The sequence below is a fragment of the Aulostomus chinensis genome, chromosome 3, assembly GCF_037954235.1.
Source record: "Aulostomus chinensis isolate RoL2024-O1b breed Wild chromosome 3, RoL_Achi_v1.0, whole genome shotgun sequence".
NCBI lineage: Eukaryota > Metazoa > Chordata > Actinopteri > Syngnathiformes > Aulostomidae > Aulostomus > Aulostomus chinensis.
Window position 1 is genome coordinate 14,882,795 of NC_141322.1, and position 17,850 is coordinate 14,900,644.

General features: G+C 44.2%; 2 protein-coding genes across 2 annotated transcripts in view; both read right to left on the reverse strand.

Moving 5' to 3' along the window:
- Positions 1 to 1,488: 1,488 nt before the first annotated feature.
- ube2j2 (ubiquitin-conjugating enzyme E2, J2 (UBC6 homolog, yeast)) lies at positions 1,489 to 7,883 on the reverse strand. The gene is made up of 7 exons (XM_086198887.1): positions 7,701 to 7,883; positions 5,710 to 5,840; positions 4,586 to 4,626; positions 3,875 to 3,977; positions 3,629 to 3,767; positions 3,469 to 3,549; positions 1,489 to 3,381 (listed from the first exon to the last, which is right to left on the reverse strand). The coding sequence occupies exons 2-7, from the start codon at positions 5,838 to 5,840 to the stop codon at positions 3,091 to 3,093; spliced, it is 786 nt and encodes a 261-aa protein (XP_086055013.1). The 5' UTR covers positions 7,701 to 7,883; the 3' UTR covers positions 1,489 to 3,090.
- Positions 7,884 to 9,050: 1,167 nt separating this feature from the next.
- The window catches only part of LOC147267811 (arf-GAP with coiled-coil, ANK repeat and PH domain-containing protein 3-like), a 58,628-nt gene continuing 49,828 nt past the window's right edge, over positions 9,051 to 17,850 (reverse strand). Inside the window, exons 18-26 of the mRNA XM_086198888.1 lie at positions 17,427 to 17,647; positions 17,255 to 17,347; positions 16,973 to 17,065; positions 16,526 to 16,749; positions 15,972 to 16,081; positions 15,448 to 15,558; positions 14,359 to 14,420; positions 11,232 to 11,281; positions 9,051 to 9,966 (exon numbers count right to left, since the gene is read on the reverse strand). Coding sequence (XP_086055014.1) covers positions 9,898 to 9,966; positions 11,232 to 11,281; positions 14,359 to 14,420; positions 15,448 to 15,558; positions 15,972 to 16,081; positions 16,526 to 16,749; positions 16,973 to 17,065; positions 17,255 to 17,347; positions 17,427 to 17,647 — 1,033 coding nt within the window. The 3' untranslated portion in view covers positions 9,051 to 9,897. The remainder of the gene's footprint in view (positions 9,967 to 11,231; positions 11,282 to 14,358; positions 14,421 to 15,447; positions 15,559 to 15,971; positions 16,082 to 16,525; positions 16,750 to 16,972; positions 17,066 to 17,254; positions 17,348 to 17,426; positions 17,648 to 17,850) is intronic.

Below are 17,850 nucleotides of genomic sequence, written 5' to 3' on the forward strand. Positions count from 1 at the left end.
GCGGGACACAGCTGAACATGGCCTGGAGCGTGGACATGAAGCCAGACTGTCTCGAGACAGGGCTGAAAAGAGACACATGAGAGGTGATGATGATGATGATGGTAATGGTGGTGATGACATAAACCCCAGGTTTCCGACTTACTTGAGCTCCCTATCCGTCCCCCTAACACCCTCCACCGGGCCCTGCTCGTCCTCTTCCCCCTCCTCCTCCTCCTCCTGTCTCCCCGGGTCCTGATCCTCTATCTGGTCCCAGATATCCGTGTTGACCCACAGGGCCCCGGTCACCGTCAGGCTGGCGTGGGTGCAGGTGATCCAGCGGCACAGGGGGCAGGAGGTTGTCCAGATGGCGCCCCTCAGCGTGGACAGTTTCTCCAAACAGGGGGAGCAGAAGGTGTGATCGCAGTGCAGCACCCGCGGGATCCGACTGCTGCGGGAGTACTCGTAGCAGCATACCACGCACTCCCGGTCCTCTGTCACTAACATCCCGGTAAATGAAGACAGGAGAGAAATGTGACAGACGGAGGTTGAAGCCGAGAGTGTGTGTGTGTGTGTGTGTGTGTGTGTGTGTGTGTGTGTGTGTGCCACTGTTTACCGGCTTTTAATAGGGCAGGACTGTCAAGCATTTCATGTTAACAGTTCCTTGGAAGTTACATTCCTTATAAGCACACACACACACACACACAGTTTCTTATCTAATCAAAGCAGTACAGCCTTCAACTGCAGGTGATTCCATTTGGATGTGACAGGTTTGTGCCACCAGGAGCTGATTGAAGAGAGATTCCTCCATGACACATTAACCAAAGTTATAATCGGTGTTGTTGCTTCCTTTTGAGAGGCTTTGACTTCGATTGACAACCCTCAATAAAATAGTTGGTCTCAGGCAAAAACAGAACTATCTTGTTGAGGTACATCTACTTTGATTTCGGATGTATAATGTACTTCAAATACCAATACAAATACCAGCGTTATAATCCGATTGGACTAATAAGACGCTATTTTTTTAATATTATTTAACTTCATCTTTCATTTTCTATGAATGTGTTCTTGCCCAGTTGTTCTTTTTAAATAAATTTGATGTCATGTGACAACAAACAGCATCAGATATTATCAAGAGACTGGCTTCACATGACTTTGCTGCATTTTCAGCGAACCTTCACCTTAAATACAGTCGTCCTCAAACTGAGCAAAACACGAAGTCCACTTGTGCCACAGACAAGACGTGAACCACGACAACCTTGAGTCTCATTGTTCCCATCTGATATTGATCAAGAGTCACTGCTGGACCCTGAATGTCTCTCATCTCTTCGAGTTTCAACTCTCAAGCTAAAGGATGGGGGGGTTGAAGTCCATGTTTGAGCAGATGCGAACACTTGCACTGAGTTAAGCTGAAAGAATGACAGGTTGATGAACATTTGGTCCCTGCCAGCTGTGCCTATTTAACTGGAGAGAGAAGGCAGGATTCATCACAGACACAGCTTGTTTTCCTAAAACGCCCCGCCAAGCGGGGAAATTTATTTGCATTTACTATGAAAACATACAATGTCACAAAAGATTAACTGAAGCATGAGACTTTAGAGCATTTGCTGTATCACACAAACGCACTCCTATCATCAGTTGAGTTGTTTGTTTCTTCGTTTGAAATATCGGTCGGTGCTGAGAAAAGAAGAGCAAATAGAAAGGCAAATATTTGCTTTCACGCGCCACTTTTCTGTAGGAACATCAGACACAGTGGAACCAGCTGTACTAAAATGCACGACAGTAAATTTATCAGCAATCATGTGAGCCCGAGCCGCGGCAGCCGGCATGTTTCCTGCTCCACCCTGCTGTAGCAAACAACCTCATGATATTTCCTCTAAATCAGAACTGAGCGAGCCGAGTCATCAGAATTGATTTAGTCTATAAGTTAAGAGAACGAAAAGAAAAAGAAAAAAGGTCAAACAGAAATGATACGGAACAAAAATAAAAAAAAAAAAAAAAAAAAAAGTTGGTTCCTGTCACGTGCCTCCTTGATTGGACCGATATATAGAGTGATGCTATACTGGTCTGGTCAGCCAATCAGAAAATGTACTGGTCTCTAGTTCTGTGCAGATTACTGGGCTCACTACTTGGCTCATGGGTTGATGAGAGAGAGAGCGTCGTCCTAACTGGTTCCACTTCCTGTTTATCATCTCTCGGCCTCCCTAGGAGAACACATTTCTACTGGTTCTCTTCATGTTTCCTTCTGTTTAACATTCAACATGGTGAAGATGCGTTCAGGACTTTCCCGCGTTCGCCTGCTGTCGATGCTCCGCGCTCTTCTAGAAGTTTCCACTTGTGCTTAAACTGAAGCCCTTCTGGAGGCGTGTTATCAGGCAGGATCACATGAGGGGTCCCTGCCTGGTGAGGTGGTTCTTCCTCTGTGTTACTAGAATTCAGCGTGCGATCGGCAGCATGACAAGGAGAGATTGAGGGTTAATCTTTTCACTGCGCGTCTCCATACGCCGCTGCCGATGCAACCACACCTGAATGTAGAGAAACCGGTTCTTCGCCTCGCTCTAGTCTCAGCTCAGAATCGGTGCACTAGCTTGACCTTCACAGCACTCCTCCTCGTGTGCGCAACAGAAACCACAAGCTGTAAAACATGGCATCTCACCTGGAACCTGCGGGGGCTTTCTGAGCTGATGTTTGGACAATAAGTACCTCGTCGCGTTGGTGCAGGAGAAGGATGGGAAGTGTGTTCTACTGTGAGCAGGCTCCGGTCTGGGCCGGCCAACCATCAACCTATTAGCACGTCTTCTACAACCCATGAGCCAAGTTTGTTCCTACCACTGAAGCACAAAGTGGATCACAACCGTTTGAATAAGCCCCTGACAAACCCCCCGGGCCCCGCTGCCACTCCCATCCACTCCCCCACCTCCTCTCAATCCTTCCTGGGTGGGTCGGCTTTGAGTTTCCATCTGCCAAAGTCCATGGTGGTGGTGGTCGAGGAGGGGTTTAACCCAGGGCTGAACATCCCTCCCCACATAGTGTGTTTGTAGAATGTGGAGTCCACTAGCTGGCTCATCTGCTGGGGGGGGAGCGTCCCCCCAACAGCAGCAGCAGCAGCTCAGCTCACTCCTGCGCTATGCTCCTCAGTACGTACTTGACTGTGTAGGCGAACGCAGCGAAGCCTACGATCACAAACAGGTTGGCTAGAGCTCCACCTAAAAGTCCATGGTTGCGATTGGCCTGCTGCAGGCCAGGGGCGTGGTTGGCGCCACGGAGCGGGACCGGACCTCCGTTGAGGGCTGGGAGGCCATAATGGGCTTGCTGAGGGTCACCGTCAGGCACCACGTCGGGTAAAGGGAGGGGCTGAGTGCGGGCACTTAACTCTTCCTGAACCTTCTGTTTCTGCTTCATCTCCTGGTGGAGGGATGGAAGAGAGACGGGAGAGTGTGAGGCAGGCGGTATGAGAACAGAGAAGACTGCGAGCCTAAGAACAGGACTCACATCGACGACATCAGGAAAGAGCTCGCAGAAGACTTTGTCCTTGAGGTTGAAGGCGAGGCTTTGGGCAGAGAGCTGTCTTTTCTAGAGCAAGAAGAAAACACGTATGACACACGCGAAGCAACACGGATGCGCTCGTCCACGTGTGCTACGCTGGACTCACTGTGTAGTCAGAGGTCTCGATGCTGCCGAGGGTGGGTCCCTTCTCCACCATGAAGCTGAGCAAACCTGTGAGGATGGTGGAGACGGACCACGCAGGGTTCCACGTGTCTGGATGGAAGTCTGTGATGGACAAACATAACCTGTGGAGCGACACGGTGAGTTACTCAGCAGAAGGTTTTTGTTTTGTTTGGGGTTTTTTTTGGGGGGGGGGGCCCATTTTGACTGTGGAGTGAAGAAACAATCTTACCTCGTGTTACACTTAAATCTCCCATTAGGTGTTATCATGTAGATACTGGGGGGTTTGAAAGGAAACTCCCGAGGAAATATGAGCTTCCCGTGATAATATCCTCCTACGGAAAGACAAAGATGAAGTGTGTCATGGTGGGAAACCACTAGGGCGAGTACTGAGAACCATCAGGACTGGTTCAGATCCCTGATTCGCTCATGCTAAAGCTAAAGCTAGCTGAATATCCTTTTGATTGATATTCTTTGTGTCCAAATGTGACATCAACCTTTTCCCTCCCATGATGAAGATGAAGTTGTCATTAGTGCGTGCTACAACGTCCTCAAGCTTGCTGCACAGTAGAATGAATCAATGAGGAACACATTTCTTCAGCTCTATTTCTGCAATAGGGACGGTGACCTCACGCACCACCAGATTGTCACGGCTCCCTGGCTGTAGTGCTGCATCGCACCTGAGGCATCCTCACAACCACTTGCGCACTATGTGAGGAGAGCTCGGTCCACTTTAGCAGGAGCGCCGGATCAAAACACTATGAAACACTCGGTTTACAGGATCCTTTTATTTTGAAAAACTTTGAATTCTGCATTTTTCATCACAGAACAGTGGCAAAAGTCAGGAAGCACAGCTAGTTTGGATCCTCACCCCGGACCTAAACTACAGTCCGATTCCTGCGTTAAGAACAGAAAGTGTTGCTCAGTGTTCACAAGCTTTTACCTTCATATGGAGTTTTCTCAGGACCTCGGACAACATAGTGCCTGGACGAGACAGAGAACACAAGTCATGACAGCTACATTTGCCATATTTGATCAAAAATAATAACTTAACTATCAGCTGGTTGAGTGTCCCTCCTCTCATTATGGACCCTGCTAGTGACCCACACCTCAAGGGCATCCTGGTGGTTTAGTGGCGAAAACATTTACATTCATCAGCTGCTCACAGGACAAAAGTCAACATGACTGCTAAGAGAAAATAAGGGCCAATCAAAACTAAACCACCAGCAGCTTTCATTATAACAGAGTGCTGAATGTGTGCTTTGGTCAAGGTTTTCATTCTTATTTCTGACCTCTGATGACGCTGCCCTACAAGAGAAACCACAGGACCGCTTCAACCCTTCAACACCTTCAGCTCTGACAACAGACTTGAGTAAAATTCATTGATATAAAAAGGCATTGAGAGAAGGTGTAAAACAAAACAAAAGATATTCTGCAAAAAAAAAAAGAAGACATTTAGGTAAATGCATTTAATAAAATGGAAGACAGACGAGCTTAAAAACAAAAGAAGATGCCGACATTATGATAAAGAGTGCAGTCTGATTGGCTCAAATTGCGCCACGCTAACAGGGTTGACCGGTATCATTCGAGTAACACGAGTACACACTGATCAGGAAGGAACATCTGTCAATCACGGCGAGGACACCAGGAAGCAGGGAGAGATGTGAACTGACTGGTCTGACAATCAATCTGTGTAAGTGCAGATGTCTCCCAGGTTGAAAAAAAAAAAGGTAGGTGTGCTAAGAAATAAAAAGCTTTCTAATTAAAACCCCACTAATAGTTTTCAGGGTGTTATGACTGCTCGGTGAGCAGCATTTGCGGCCAAAGTTCGATCGTCCATGACCTAGTTCACACTGGGAAGAACTGTAGCCCCCAAAATGACAAACTTTAACACAAGGTCCTTAGAAAATTACATCTATTTTTATCATATTATAATTTGATGAAGTGGGAGGTTTTGGAACCAGCAGTGATCGGTTTATCTCAAATGATTATTAAAAAAAAAATAAATAAATTTGACCATTGAAATGAAACAAAAATGTTGTGTCAAATGTCATAGGTGGACCTTACCATTCTAGGATGTTGGAGGGGAGAGGTTCTGCACAGATGTAAGGCACAGGGTCTTTCTTTATCCTGAGGTAATCCTGCTTAAGTCGCTGAGTGGCTGTAGTTGGAGCTCTCTTATTCCCGTTGTTGTTCATCTGGGGATTTGAAGGACATGCAAGGGAGAGATCTCAACGATCCTCTGAGGTTTGAGGGTGCCATTCAGATGCCCTGCTTCATCTGTGAACATGGTTTTTCTCTACGTTAGATAATGTCTGACTTGGTTTCTGTACCATTTCAGGAACTACAGTACTCCTTTAGAGCCCGGAAATGTGGTCAGTTTGTGACAGGCTGATCTGTGTGGTTGTTTTTATTCGCCTCCCAACTTTTTTGCAGTATTTTGTGAGGTAAGATTCTGTTTGAAAGAAAAATGTTGATAACCGTATCCAATATCTACGACCATATCTAATGTAATACCACAATAGTGAAATTATATCCATATCGTATACCGCAGCCTGAGTCCACACCGTTACCATGCTCGAGGATGTCTGCAGCACGCAGAGTAGGCGGAGTCAGCGCACCACGTAGACCGTGTACCACCTGACGTAAAGTACAGATGCCCCGTTCAATCCAAGCCATGTGCGTGACCACAGACGTGTAAACAGGTCTATGCGCTGGTGAAACACTACTATCCATACGTGAATATCATAACATGCTTAACATGCCGCTGAGCAGCCAGCACGTGATGACTGGAGCCATTTATTTTTCTGTGGCAGTGTTCACTAATTGGTTATTACATAGAAAATGAAACATTGATCACTCAGAGGAATCCTCATTTTGTTAAGTGACGCCTCCTCCCTCTGCCAGCAGAAGCAGTCATCTCCATTAATGAACTGCTTTCCCCTCGTCACTTCTGGCCTGACTGTGGGGAAGGAAGCACAGCTACCCTCCCTCTGACTGAGCGAGCGGACGTGATTAATCCTTGACTCACGCAAAGGTAGATTTAGAAGCTCAATCTAGATACAAAGATAGCAGGATTCCACGTGCAGCGGTTGTTTTGCTCTCTCTGGAGGCGGGCCTTCTTGTGCACCATGACGACCGAAACCCTCCCAGAGATGTAAATCATAAATGTACATGAAGCCTATTCCATCGCTGAAAACATCTCCCCATTATTCAGGATTATAGGAGAATACACAGAACATCACAGTTGACAAATCATTGGTGTCATTTTTAAACACCTCTAACAGCATGTTAGCTAAAGTATATCAAACTTTTTTTTTTCAACTGATGGGGGGGGGGGGGTAGATTGTAGTAGTTCGAACTAGTGTTTTTTTTGTAAACTGAAACCACTCATAAGTTACTCATTATGAGCTCTTCTCTATTATGCTCGAACCTTTTGACTCAAATCCTACAACCAACCCATTAACAACCGGAAACAAAAACCAAACTTCACGTCTATAAAACTTTACTTATCTACGTGCAACGTGACTGAATGCAACGTCCCTGACTGAGCTCCACCTCAGACCACCTGCACTCAGGAGAACTTCATTAGCAGCAACTAGCGGCGGACCTGCTGTCATGTGAAGAGCAGCTGAAACGGTGATGGTTAGTCGAACAGGGTTGATTCTATGCTGATCTCAGTGTCACTTCCTAATATATAACCACCCTTACAGCGATTTACGTTAGCCGAGGCCGATCCGCTACCGCTATTGTGAAATCTCCTTGTACGTGAATGGATCGATAAAGCAACAGCATATCGGACGCTCCCTCAGCCGCCGTCTGCAAAACACACGGTTAAGACCAGCCTTCGGGACCAGAACCAATTCTGTCAAGTTGAATCGACAATCTTGACACGGAGACTTACGTGAAGGTAGCAGTCTCGGCAGCTAACGCAGGCCAAAGCTATGTTTAGCTAGCTAGCGTTAGCAACGACTAGCATCCACACTTGTGTTACCTCCGGGAGCTGCCCCCTCATCTCTTGTATTAACAAACCAGAGACCTTCTACGGAAAAACATACCTCTCCAGAGACCCCCGTGAAAATAGGGATTCGTGACTGAAGACGAAATAGGGCTGCCGTTGGTGTTGTCAAACCCTAAAACCGATAACTTAGGACGTTGATACCAACGTAAGGTTAGCTTTCGTCTACAGAAGGAAGAATTAACGTTACGCTTCCGGCTCTCTTCTTCATTGGTGCTACAGCGGTGGAGGAAATACCGAAAACGCGCATTACTGACACCAACGGATTTGCAATGTAGTGTCTAAAAATGCCACAAACGTAAACGTTGCCGTAAGATGATTTTAATCGATCGGAGATGTCACAGTTCCCTGTAAATTACACGCACATGCATCCCATATAGACATTTCTTCTCTGAATATTGGGACAGTCCGCAGGACACAATGTTAGGGGGAATTACCATCATCTGATCGACATCAATAAGTTGACCACCTCTTTATTTCAGTATAAGTGAGGGTGTCAACATTAAATCCCGTCACCATTCCATGCAATGGAAGTTATGTTATGTTATTTTCCAAGCAAGTTCATGGTTCAGTTTTCTCCTCGTATTATCAGTAACACCATGCGGTTGAATTTCAGGTATGTCATGTATGTATGTGAAAGGTAGACAGTTCAAGATGGAGCATTACTTATTTTGAACAGTTAAAAGTGTTTTATTTGACAACCCTTTTGATGAATAAAAAACAAACGAAGACAATTCAAAATACTCAACAGATTATATTGCACACCCTCAAAACTATTTACAATGGGCTTACAAGAGGACAGTAGCTGTCCAAAATGCGGCAGTACTGATGGACCTTTGCTCCTCTTACTCTGGGACTGCCATAAAATAAAAGAAATTTGGTTTGGCATAACAAAACGGGCCGTGAACGACATCAACAAAACCATTCCACTGACACCAGAGTCATGTATATTAGGGGATTTACATAATTTTAACAAAGTTTCACCTAAGGAAAAAAGGGTCTTCCTCTCTTTGTGCATGATTACAAAAAAAAAAAATAATGATGAAAAACTGGATTTGTTCCACGGCTCCCTCAGAGAAGGAATGGGTCACTGAGGCCGTGGAGACAATAAATTGAGAGAAAATGGCCTTTAGATTAGAAAATAATGACCGGGGTTATGTGGAAATTTGGGCTCCATTAGAAAATAATCTACTGTCACGATGATGCACATCTTCCTGGTTTCTTTCTTTTGTTACTGTTGTTGCTATTGTTGTCTTCTGAGGCTGTTTAGCAAGTTGGTTTGTTGACATTTATGAGCTTAGGTGCCTGAAATCATTAAAAAAGGGGTAAAGGGGAGGAAGGGGTGGGGTTGGAAAGTACTGGGAGTGTGCTGTTTGTCTGATTGTGACTGTTTTTTTTTTTTGGTCTTGTTTTTCTTTTTAATTTTACCATTATTATTTTGACTATGTTTGTGTGTATGAGTAAGTTTGTTTGTGCATATGTCTGTGTAAAATAAAATTCGATATTTAAAAGAAAAAACACTTTGAAAATCATTTATTTTCCACATTCAAATGAACAAAAAAGACATGATGCTATATTATAATTAGATATATAGATTTAGATTTTGCATGGGAAGTTACACGACTCATCACAGAGAGTATACAATTCAGCATGTGAAGACTGTTCCGGCTTTGGGTGGCCTAGAAAAATGGCAAAGTCAGCAGATGGAAAGTAAACTTTATTATTACAGATTTTAAGTTCTAGGGAAGTGGGTCATAAACTCTTTTGTATGTATGTGAAGAAGTGACTGGAAATCACCCAGAGTAAATATTTCCACAGAAAGCCTGTGTTTCTGTTTGAGTGAAACTCGGGGGTGGGGGAATGAGATCATTTGACATACAATAGGTGAACTCATATACTAAGTTCCGTATCTCTGTTGTCAATGTTGCTTGAACTCAACTCGGGTCAGCTGGAACGCACCAGCACAAAGAACTCCACTCGACATTTTAAGAAGATTAAGGTCATTTCTTAGCCTTGACTAAATATATTTACAAGGGCAATTTGGCATAATGACAAGGCTTTGACAAAACACTGCTTGGAGGTCTTTATCGTCTGTTGATGCTTGCAGCTGACACTCAACAACAACAACAGTCTGTTTTAACTGCCTCCCTCTTGACTGCCATGTGGCTGAAGTGTAGTCTGAGGATGAGCTGGTCATTGTGGCTCCTTGCAGCGGCTGAACTGAACGCTCCTTCTTCTTAGCTTCTCGGGCTGGAGAGACGCGAGGAGAGAAAACTCGCGAAAGACATCAACACAGGAGATGTCACCTGCAGCGGGGAATATTGAAGGTCAAGGGGGTTTGTTCAGTAGAGCTGTTTGTTGATTGGAGAAGAACATGCACTACAACCTCGACAGAGCGGAGCTGGAAAGGAAAAGCACCCCTTTTTAAAAAAATATAAACTTTTTTTTTTTTTTGAAAGCTGACAACGATGTTCTACCTGACGCAAAAGGTTGCACTTTAGTAACTTTTTGGATTGGTTACCTTTCCAGAAGGGAGTCTGACTTAGTCTGCAGGACACATTAGAGATTTCCAGGGAGAGAGCAGTGAGCATCCTGTCCATTCACTGCGACATCATCCGGCTCAGACCATTTTACTCTCTTGTGCGAATCATCTGGATGCTTAAAGGTGCTATATGTAACTTTGCAAACCAGGTAGTGCCACAGTGGCTGCAACCACAAACATGCGTATGAAAGCCAGGAGAGCCACACGGTCCTACACTCAATGGAGCTTGCTGTGTACGTAGCCTATCTGCTGCTTCCATGTTTTCATGAAAATGACAGACGTCAGTGAACAGGACAGGGCACAACACATCGACTAGGTTCATTTTTATTAGTTTATAAAAGAAGTGGACAGAACTATCATGAAAGCTAGATCAGCCGCTCCCTAACTGCACATCATTACTTCCACCAAGTACGTGATCACTAGTGTTTGATCAGTCAGATCAAGTCAGTTTTGATAATATTATACCGATCGTTCATTTTGTGGGACCAAGCCACTCCCATGGTCTTGAACTCTGAGAAATTGTAGAAGGAATGAGATCAGAATCTCGACTGGGCAAGTTGACTCTTATCCAGGTTTCAGTCATGGGTTGGGAGAGGGAGGACCTGCTGACTCCTCTGGACTGCAGACTCATTATTGCCTCAAATAAAAACCAGTATAACATGATGCAACGGGCACTAGCTGGTTAGAAAAGTTACACCTCCTTTAATATTAGGTGAATTGAACTTACCTGTTTTTTGAGATCAACTTTGAGAGTTTTTGAAGAAGGTCAAACTACATATTATCTAAGTGGATGCTGCTTTGTCGTAAAATTTGACAACATTGTACAGGGACACCACACTCCGCCACAGAAGATTTTGATGCGCTTTTGAAAGCCTCATTTAAAAGAATCCCATCCAGACAGCTTCAAAACTTTTCCCAGAGCGTGTGCATGTGTGACAGCCCAAGATAGCCTACAGAACACCCCCACCACCAGAGCAGAAACAAATCCCACTAGTCCCTTAGTGAGGCGGCCCAGGATGCGTCACTCACTCTATCCCGAACATCCTTGGATTTTACCCTCCTGCTGCCCGGGGCAACCCCTGTGGTAACAGAAGCAGTGATACGTCAGTCAGTGTTTATTTTCCCAGAGGGACATTTGCCGTTTTCCTTGAACATAAGATGAGGAATTAGACATTTCTGGCATGTGAGTAGACGTGTCATTGATGGTGTATAAAAAAAGAAAACAAAAGCTTGTGAGATCACGTCAATGTTTTACAACTGGAGACATTGAATTATTCAAGGCACAGTGTTGCTGCCGCAGGCTTAGAACTCAAACACCACCTGATACTGAGCACGATAGTTATCTTTAAATAGCACTTTTTGAAAAGGTAATGTGTCTGCTCCTTGCTTATATTTCCTGATCAATAGTAAGTTACTGCTTTGAATAAGCCAAGTGCTGCCCAGACGTTTGTTTTAGAGCAAAAGATACGTCAGATAGTAAAAGAAAACATTCTCCCAGCACCTAGCAATGTTTCAGCAAAGCTATATTTAGCAATTTTGCAAATGTCTTCAAAGGTATTGCTGCAGTGCTAAGAGAATGTTATACATAAAAGATGAGACAGAAATGAGAGCAAGGAAGAAGCAGGGTTAGTTCATCAAGAGTTTCTCAGTTTTATTGTATGCATTTTTCTTTTTTAATTCTCCCACCTCAGTGTTTCAAAAGACAAAGAAGAATTATTCCAAAGATATCCAAATGTCAAGTGAACAGAATAACATCTCTGTGAGGTGCAGAACTGCGTTTGAGTTCTACCTGACAAGGTTGTTTTGGAAGTACAAAGACAAAACATAAAACAGATCAGACAGCCAGGATCTGTGATTGAATGCTGAGAGGCAGGCAGTTGGCGATGAGTTAAAATACACAAGTGTACTATTTACAGCATGTTTGCTTCTAACAGCACCTTTAACCACTCCTATGTCAATAAACACAATGACACAACATTTAATACTTCAGCTAGGGCAAAGGGCCCGTAACAGTTTGGCCACAGTAGCTTCACATCAAGCACCCCCCACCCCCCCACCCCCACCCCCACCACCACACCGCTTCTACCTCGGTACATCAACTATCGCAGGATGTCACCTGCTGCCATATCAGATCTCTCAGGTCCGTCACATCTCTGTGACGTCTGTTGAGCATGTGAATACACCAACAGTGTTTCTACCACTCTGTCACTTCACAAAGCATGGTAAGACTATGCTGCATCTACTCAGAACAGTTAAAAAAAAAAAACATAAACAAACAAAAAAAAAAAACTGTGTTATCATACAACAATGTCAGACACTTTCCCTTTAAAAAGTCTTTGGCAGAGAAAAATAAAACCCAATTATTTAAAAAGTATTGTTTGTAAGCTTTCATGAAAATAAAAAAGACAAAAATGAGGTGTGACTGAAGATCTGTGGATGGAAGCAGGAAGAAACTTCTGACACCAGAGGGGTCATGGCGGTACATGCTTACTCCACAGGACTGCACTGCACGATTTGATCGAACCGTAGAAAAATATCTGATCATGCTAGGAATGCAAATTATGTTGACCCCCCCCGGAAAAAAAATCCCGGCAAAGCCTGCAGAGTACTGTCAGGGATGGCCAGCGAGGGGAGTCCACTGTTGCCACAAGTGTGTAAACTGTACTGTAGAAGTGCTCCATCATCTCACCACAGATGTAAAAACATGGAGGAGTATTTACAACAAAACAGAGGTGCGATTATATGCCCATGAAGTAATGTTTGTTTGATAGTGTATCCAAGAATAGCTTATGCACTTCCTTACTGCATGGTCCCACGACATCACCTTCATGTCCTCACCGGTAAACAAAAAATGACTGCATAAATCATAAAACAAATGAATATTTAACAAGACTTCCAGTACATAAATTAATAAAAATCTCTTTCTGTGGTGTGTTTGAATGCCTAATGTATTCAAAGCAAGATAAGGCCATTCCACGGGAGACATAAAAGCAAAATGATGCCTTTATGACTTCTGTTACAGAATGATATCAAAACATCATTTCTGAGGCTGGGTTTGAGATTAAAATGACAATCATTAACAGGAATGCAGTTGATAACTGCATAGAAGAACTGCATTGCACTGGTCCTCTGGTGAGTAAATGAAACACTGAAAAATGACGACAGATAAACTGAGCGGACAGGAAAAATGTATAAAGTAACTGGATGAAAATAAAACAACAATTAAGATGGGAAAAGTGCACAGTATCTCTTTTTTCTTTACATAATGCATCATAATATCATATCATCTAACACTGACTCAGTTTTCTTTAACTCATTCACTCGCTCACTCTCTCTTTCTCTCTCTCTCTCTCTCGCTATCTTACAAAGCAGGCAAGGGTCTCTTCCCCCCGAAGCCCTTCAGTATTCTTGTCGTCACAGTTTCTCATTTTATTTCCTTTGCTGACCTCCGTCCATACACGGTTAACTATCCTGTCCACCTCTACTGTAGCTTGTCAGTTACTCTAGTCCTTTAAGTAATGGAACACATACCATTTTTCACCTCATGCCACATCACATAGTTTAAGGATGACCCATGTTAACTTCTAAACATGTATATTTACATCTCATAGATGGTCTGGATAAATAGGACGTGTGCAACTAGATTCTTCAGAGCTAACAGGAAACCCGCAACCTGGCATAAGAGTTTACACCACAATGAGATAAGTTAGAGGAAGTCTCTGTTAGCCGAAACACCAAGAAGCAGATGTTGTTTTACTGTGTGTGATGTCGCTAGCATGGCATGGGTGGTGCAGAGTAATGGCAAGCAGAAACGTAGTGGTGATGCAGAAAAACAGAGGTGGTAAGGAAGATCCATCAGGGGTCTCCGTAGGACAGGAGGCGCCCTCCCTCACATGTGGCTCTCTGTCTCCAGACAACCAGGAAGTTGCCCGTAAGCCTCAATCTACAACAAACCTGACATCAGTGTCTGGGGGCAACTTTGTCTACACGATCTTTTAAGGAATTTATATATGTGTATGTATATATTAGAGAGAGAGCATGAGTTATGCTCCGGAATACACCAGTGAGCACTAGCATTCCTCTATGGTGAGACAGATGAATTCCTGGATGCACTTCCTATACTGTTGCTCAGTGGGGCTGCTGCTGGGGTATTGACCTGGTTGTCCCAAAGGAGCCTCGGCCTCTCGCATCTCCTCGTTCATTCGCGCAAGACGCAATCTGAGGGACAGAGAGGATGATACACATGGAGCGGAGGAGAAATCAGTGGGAGATGAAGGAGGAGACCAGGACAATGGACGTGGTGAGGGAGAGGGAGGGAGATGGAATGCAGTGGATAAGAGTCAAGAAAGACGAGACAAAATAGTGTCACAAAAATTCAAGTCCGAATATTATTATCTCAAATAAATCTCTCGTGTCAAATCACACTGAAGAACGAAGGCTTTGCTGGTATATCCAGTCAGGCCCTGTCTTGAAGCAATACTTCATCCAAAAGTGTATTTTGCCTTTTAAGTCCTCATGAGGAGTTATCTTGACCTGACAAATACATTTTCCCCAAATTGTCTGAGGATGCACTGGTTGATGCTCTTGAGAGCTTGTAAACAGCTGTGGGTTTTTTTTGTGATAGTTTTGCTGTGTAATTGCTGTAGCTTCTGTTAGCGGCTAGTAACCATTAGCTTCACGGAAAGATGAATGTTCAAGCTATACTGCAGAGAGGGATAAGATGTCCTGTATGTTCTAGGTTCTGTGCCTAAAATTAACCTAAATATATTTAACTTAAGTGCTAGCAGCTTGTCCTGAAGATGCCCTCTGCATTGGAAATGTTATCTTATAATACTCAGTTTTATCATTTTCATCTGTTTTGAAAATCAGAGTTAAAGAAAAGACCCAATAGTTTGGTTTTTTTTAATTTATACTTTGAAATTCCTTTAATTGCCTTCTGTACTTTTGCCAACTCTGGTGGTGAAGAAGTCACGAAGGAATACTGCAGGAGGAATAAAATCTTTGCTCAGCACACATATTTGCAAAGACTTGAAAGGCAAAATGTGCTGTTTGGGTGAAGCGTTGTTTTAAACTGCTGCTCACTGAAGGAAAGAACTGAGAAATGTTTGTCCTTCCAGTTCCAAAACGTTTGATATTTACTACCTTTAGTAAAATTAATGCGGCAATTCTAATGATGAGTAATCAAATAGGAAGCTGCTCGTGAAGACTGCTCCAGGTCTAAAAGGAAGAGTTTGTGATCACTTACAGTGTGACAATGTCAGCGTTGGCTGCCTGGACGGCGATACTCAGGGGGTCGTAACCCTGCTCGTCTACCTCTGTCTGTGACGCTCCTCGCTTCAGGAACAGACACACCTGGCTGTACGAAGGACGCAGACAGAGGAAAGATGAACTCCACAGTCCCTGACGGCAGCAACTCAACTGTGAGAGGCCACATTAGTAATAAATAAATTGGCACGAGGATAGCTAGAGCCATCAGCTGACTTGCTTATTATTTTTCATCTGTCCATCTCTTCTTCCTCTGTGCCTCAGTCTCACTTTATAGATCTGGTTCCACATAATTCACAACGACTTCTCACAATAATGTGATACCAGGTTTGATGTAGAACCACTGTTTTTATGTCCCATATCTAAAGCTCCACTGCTTGCAACTGCAACCCCCGGAAAGATGTGCCCTTGACTGTTATGGCTGGAAAGTTGTTCACTTCATTGTGGTTAAGATGCCACAGTTGCAGCATTCTATGCACTGTTTTCTTTGCAGGCTGTTCTTACCCAGTGTGTCCCAGGTAAGTGGCGTGATGCAGCGGACCCCTCCCTCTCATGTCCCTCTGGTTCACATCGGCTCCGTTCTGAAGCAGGAACTCACAGGCAATCAGGGAGCCCTGAAGGAGAGGCAGTCAGAGAAAGTGGGGTTTAAAGCAGGGGCTCTTGAATTCAGGTCCAGGAGTCCTTAAAAATCTTTAGAAAGTCTTCAGGGAAGAGAGAAACCGATTTATTTTTACATTTATTTGAACGCTGTAAACGCTGAACTTTATAATGTTAATTAGAAATGTATTTTTCACTTGGAAAAATGTTTTGTGTCAAATTCTTAATACATATTTTTCTAATTTCTTGGTCATTCATTTACATTAAAGTGCTCGGCTCTGTCCAGCTCCAGGAGGGAGAGTAAACATGCTGAGGGCAGAGACTCAGCAACTGTACAGCTTGTCAGTGGTCCTGAGAGTTTACGGAGGTGTTCATGCTCATTGAGGACTGAAGATTTGTCTGGATTTAGTTCATAGATGCACGTTTATACCCCTCAAGACAATTAATCTTCTGTGTCTCACCCCGATCACGGCCTGGATGAGCGGCGTTTTGCCATCCTCTTCCTCAGTTGCAGCGTGTACATCAGCACCGTGAGCCAATGCTTCAGCCATGAGCGGCAAGTTGTGGAGACGGGAAGAACGATGGAGGAGCGCGCCAGGGTGGAGCTCCCTTGGGTCTTCGGGGTCTGAGGACACTTCCTGCTCGACTTCCACCTCACCACTGGAGGACTCCTCTGATTCCTCTTCTGAGGACAGATGAGGAAAAGGTCCAGAACAATGATGAGAGGGAACTGAATTCTTAATCTCTCAGGAGCAAAGCAGCTCAACTCATTTTCATATGTATCTCACTTCACTGCACTCAGTGAGAGCAAAATATAAAGTATATACATACATATATACCTCGTCCATGTAGATGGAGGTGTTCATGCTGATTTAGGGCTGAGGACTTCATCATATATATAAAATTACCTTCCTCTGTGACGCTGTCCACCACTGAACCAAACACCAGTATGTCAGTGCTGCCATCAGTACTTCCTCCCAGGCCGCTGTCACTGCTAAGACCTGCAGGGCCAAACAGTGCCAAGCAACGGACACGTTAATCATTACAGAGTTTTCTGAGCGAGTTGCCACTGCTGGCAGAGCTGCAAAATAATAAAACACAAATCATAAATTGAATTTTGACCTTGGATTTTATATTTTTCCTTGTCTAGTGACATCTGCCTGGTCTAACGTGATGTGTAGCGGACTTACTGCGAGGACCAGAGCCAGTGTCAAAGTAGGAAAAAAGTGAGTCCAGCTCATCTGGACAGAACAGGGAGTCCCGACGAAACTTTGCTGCAGCTGCTGCCAAAGAACAAAAGAGCACAACAGTTCAGCTGGGGCTCCTCACAACACACTAACAAACCTAATTTGCTACACTGACCTACTGAGAGATTTGCCGGTGAGGCGCTGCCGGGCTCATAGCGGTGGTATTTCCTGCGGACCTTGTTAGGGGCTCGAACAGAGCTGTTATGTCGCTGGCACTTCTTAACTGTCCAGGGTCGGGACTTCCTCTCACCCTCCACCAAGGCCTCGCTGCCACTCATCTTCTTTAGGAAGCGTTTTTCCACGTATTTGGACTTGATCCAGGCTTCTTTCTCCTGCCTGGGAGGGAACAGACAAACAGACAATGATACATTCGTATGTGGAGGAGATGAATGGTTGCAGCCTGGTTGGAGCCTCATAATAGAGTAGCATGAAGGATGGAGAGATGTCATCAGCATATCGCTTTATTCTGTAAAGGCAAACTGTGGTAGGGTTGAGTTGAGAGTGTAGTCATGGAATCTAATTTGTTCTTTTGCCTGTGC

Bases quoted from the DNA above. Each gene is read 5' to 3' on its own strand.
- ube2j2 (XM_086198887.1), bottom strand. From the start codon at position 5,840: ATGAACAACAACGGGAATAAGAGAGCTCCAACTACAGCCACTCAGCGA. The intron at 3,978-4,585 runs GTAAAAGCTTGT...GTCTTTCCGTAG, and splicing joins TGAGAAAACTCCATATGAAG to GAGGATATTATCACGGGAAG. The intron at 3,768-3,874 runs GTAAGATTGTTT...GTCGCTCCACAG, and splicing joins AGATTTAAGTGTAACACGAG to GTTATGTTTGTCCATCACAG.